The sequence below is a fragment of the Opisthorchis viverrini genome (genome assembly GCF_000715545.1).
Source record: "Opisthorchis viverrini unplaced genomic scaffold opera_v5_250, whole genome shotgun sequence".
NCBI classification, from domain to species: Eukaryota; Metazoa; Platyhelminthes; class Trematoda; order Opisthorchiida; family Opisthorchiidae; genus Opisthorchis; species Opisthorchis viverrini.
The window spans coordinates 66,037-70,128 of NW_008751905.1; the positions used below are offsets into that span (position 1 = coordinate 66,037).

Consider the following 4,092-nt stretch of genomic DNA (forward strand, 5'->3'; position numbering starts at 1 on the left):
ATATGAGTGTTTGTGACGCGAGCCGCGTAAACAAAAATGGATGGGAAATCACATTGCACCTGTTGTTGGCTAAATTTGCAAGTAGGAGTGATTTGAGTGTTTGTGACGCGTGATCTAGTGAGTGCTACAGACGTGGTGTGGTACAGTTCTCTAGTTAAAGTAATATCCGTGCAAGAAGTATCCCAGAGATAGAGGATGTTTCGCCTAACAGTTTTGCCATTTTAAAAGCACAACAGACCAACAAACTCTTGTTACATAATAGTTTCTAGCGCACGAGTGTGCACGAGGTTTCTGAAACACAGTTAACAAAGAGTAACAAACCGACACGCTCATTTTTGCATAAAAGCAAAGGACTCAGCATTCAGCGCAGCAGCTTTGTAGCCCGCTATCAGGACTGGAACAGAAAATGGGTCAGCAAATAGACACCTGAAAACTTAGGGTCCGGAGATGCAACAAACGAAACAACCTAGACAGTAACAACTCACACGAGATGATGCCTCATGATATAGGACGACTTGTCAACCCACCAGCTAATTTGGTACATCCCCTCGAATATAATAAACCTTGTCCTTCTTTATGTCCCTTGGTTGTGCATCCCTACGCGTTATAGCTTTGGACGCCCCCGAAACATCCCACCTACACTGAAGAGATGTTGTAACTTAATTTTCTCCACGAAGAGATATGTAATAGTCGGTCACAGGTACTCCGCTCATGAATTAGTTGAAGTTTACCGACTGACCCGCACCAGCCATCGGAGGCTGACGTAGTTGGATATAACGTATCAGTCGTCATGTTGATTTGCTCACGTGCTACAAGCCAACCAAAAACCGTCAACGTTTCGCAAGTCCTTGTAATCAGAGTTGGTCGCAGTTTGGACGGTCCGGTGGCAGGGAATTTAGGCACTCACTAGCAAACTGGTCATTTGAACAGCTGAAAAACATGGCGCTTTCCACTCAAGTCATTTGCGGCGAAATATCGAGGTATTTATGTGATTTTCTTCCAGAAAGCATTTTAAGTTCTGATATGTTGGCTTTTACTGGAAACAAATCATGCACATTCAAAGGAAAATTGCAAGTGAAAACAACCATATTGCCCTGAGATTGTTAACAAGATAAAAGCGGCAAATTGCACTCATTTGCACTCAAGGTTTGTTTTCTCGGACACTTAGTGATTCCCTCTTTTGTCATATTCTTGTTCTGCGATATTATTAGTAGTGTAAAAGGGGAGCACGTTATACTAATATCAAAAATCAGTTCTGGTCCCCGGGTCTTTATGGGAGTGCCGCCATTTTATAAAACGACTCACAAGTTTTTTAACCGATAACACGGCTCAGCTCTGTATCGCCCACTCTAAAAAAAAATTTTGTTCAGGTAATTTTTCTTTCGTCAGTGAAAATAAAAAGTGATGAAATTTTTAAAAGTTTTTGGTTTGTTTTGGTGGGAATCATTTCCACCCAGACAGCCTACTTGGGAAGTAAAAACGCTTTTGGTTTATGTATTTATTAAAAAAAAGGACAGCCTAATAAGTGACATTTGAATAAATCACAAAAAGATGAGATAGTCGGAGTCTAGTCACTGAACCTCGTTGTTGGATTATAAACCTATGCGCGGTTAGTACGCCACACGCAGACCACCAGTTTTCCGCTGTATCGAAATTGCAACGACATGAACGGTTCGTGGCTAAATTTCATCCAGTAGGAGCCGGTGAGCATAATACACTGCCATAATCGTCCGTATTCCTCATTCAAAAACTGTTGTAGTTGTTCTACAACGTTGTTCATCGCTTCTTCGTTTGGATCACCGCCACCCACCAATTCTTTGAATTTGTTAATAATAGTTTCTTGCTTGGACCATGTCATTGATGTACTGAGAATTTCAACGTCTTCGAATTGAAGTTTTTCACCGCTAGCCTCTCTGGAATTTTGAAGGTTGACCTCCTTCTTCTCTTGCTGTCTGGAAAGAAAATGAGATGGATTATAAATGCCGTCAGGAAAATGAAGCTAGCAGTTATAAGACTTTATGTTTGCATGTATTTCTCTTTTTTATGAGTGCTTCCCTGTTAGCATGAAACTGAACACACTGAATTTCGGTATCAGCCGTAAGAAAGTTTATTTGCTTTATGGGTGAAAATTGAAACAATAACTTACACCTCTTGAATGGTCAGTCCAAGTCCTCGAGCATATTCTTCAAAGGAAATCTTTCCGTCAGCATCTACATCAAACCGCTGGAGAAATTGCTGCAAAAAAGAGGGTAGATATTGTTTGTAAATCGTGCGAACAATGAGCATTTTCGCTATGCGAGGCCTGTATCAAACAGATTTTATTAACGAATATTTTTGAACACTTACATCAATATCAGCTGGGTTCAACTGGTGCTTCTGACAGAAATCAACAAGTTCTTCACGTGAAACAAAACCATCATTATTCACATCCAACAGCATGAAGCATTTCATTAATTCTTCCACCACATTGCTTTGTGCTGCTTGTTGTGTCATGTCAAATAAGACGAACAGCGACAGGAAGTCGTGAGGGAATCACTCAGTGATCACGCTCACCTACAGCTTATATAGATATGTTCAACTCATGTGTTTTGTGTAACGGGGGTTCGTGGTAAATTAAATGCGCCAAGCACGGAAGGGTGTGAGTAAGCATGTCTTGAATGGCTGATTGCAAGCTTTCATAACACATCTGAAGTTAGACAGCACTAATACACCAAGCGGAAAGACTGCGTGATTCACCGCAAATAATGAGTGGTCCTCGACAGGTCACATGAGATGTTTGGGATAGCCTCAGTATCCTCATATGAAGTATCTTAATTCCCTTATCGTTCATGGTAGCAATAGCGAATTCCTGTGATGATCATCGTAGCAATGGATAACGTCACTAAAAGGCAGAACCAACTTCTATACCTCATGGTCCGAAAAATCTGTCTCTGACAGCTTCAATTTTTGTGATTATTACTGCATTTGAAGTTTCCGTTGATGCTTTCTGTTATATAGCACCATATTATTTAGCATCATCATGATCATCAAGAACAGCATCAATGTTGACACTGACACTTCACTGTCATACAACCACAGGGTTCGTCTGATCACATATATAATTATATTAAAAGCCCTAACGTGCAAAGAAAAGAGAAAGAGTGGTGGGGAGAGGGGACCTAGTGCTGGTCTATGTCAAGCGTTCTGAGGCGCCTACACCTCTAACCACTCAATCAGACAATCTGGGTATAAACTGACAGCACGGACGCACTGACAACGAGTAGCCACCATTTCCTGCACCGTCTCCAGCCAAGCATAGGCGGGGTTACGGGGACCCCATCTTGAAAGGTGTACAATATCAACAACACCCAAACTCTTCTTGATCTCCTTCATGCCCTTTTGCCAAGTCATGCGCTGTCCACCACGCGGTTTGCGCCATCCTCAAGGGGGGGGGCACGGAGAACAACATCTGCCTCGGTAGACGGTGTTTTGGCGGGCGTAACACATGACCGATCGATCTTATTCGGTGGTCCCAGATATTTTCCCCAATTGAAGAACATGCCGCACAACTGAATACCCATTTTCTAATCACGTTGTTACTAACACGCTGACGCTATCCAAAACCAGCCACGGTTCTGAGGCATTGGTGATAAAAAACCTGAAGAAGCCTCACAGTATCTGTCTGCAGAGTCCATGTCTCACACCCATACAACAACACAGCCCCTAATGTAGCCTGGAACACACTACCCTTAAGATCCAGTGAGATGCCTCTTTGACGCCACAACTGACGCCAGTTAGCAAATATGATTCGAGCCTTTGAGGTTCTTGCACTGACCTCTTCATAAACACTTCCGTCAGAGCTAGTCGAACGAATCAAGTGGAACAGTTTGCGCACGTTTCCAGCATTCTCTGAATCTTCCATTTCTTCGACCTTTCGGGTCCACCAAGCTTCTCGGTCTGCGCGGACACTCAGTTCCACCTGGCGTCGGAGGATGCGCCTGGCGGAGTTGTGGTGGCGACCAGGTGAAATCTGTCGCCGGGTCTTCAGCAAAGACGGTTCTATCAGAGATCCAAGGCTTGGATGAGGTTGGCTGGGTTGTACCGCGAGCAGAC

At 43.2% G+C, this 4,092-nt stretch overlaps 1 protein-coding gene across 1 annotated transcript; it reads right to left on the reverse strand.

The window, feature by feature from the left end:
• Nucleotides 1-1,481: 1,481 nt before the first annotated feature.
• T265_08984 (hypothetical protein) lies at nucleotides 1,482-2,572 on the reverse strand (the record flags this gene model as incomplete). Its single annotated transcript, XM_009174934.1, has 3 exons — nucleotides 1,482-1,952; nucleotides 2,147-2,235; nucleotides 2,347-2,572. 3 exons carry the CDS (start codon nucleotides 2,491-2,493, stop codon nucleotides 1,601-1,603), a joined length of 588 nt encoding a protein of 195 aa, XP_009173198.1.
• Between the last annotated feature and the right edge of the window lie 1,520 nt (nucleotides 2,573-4,092).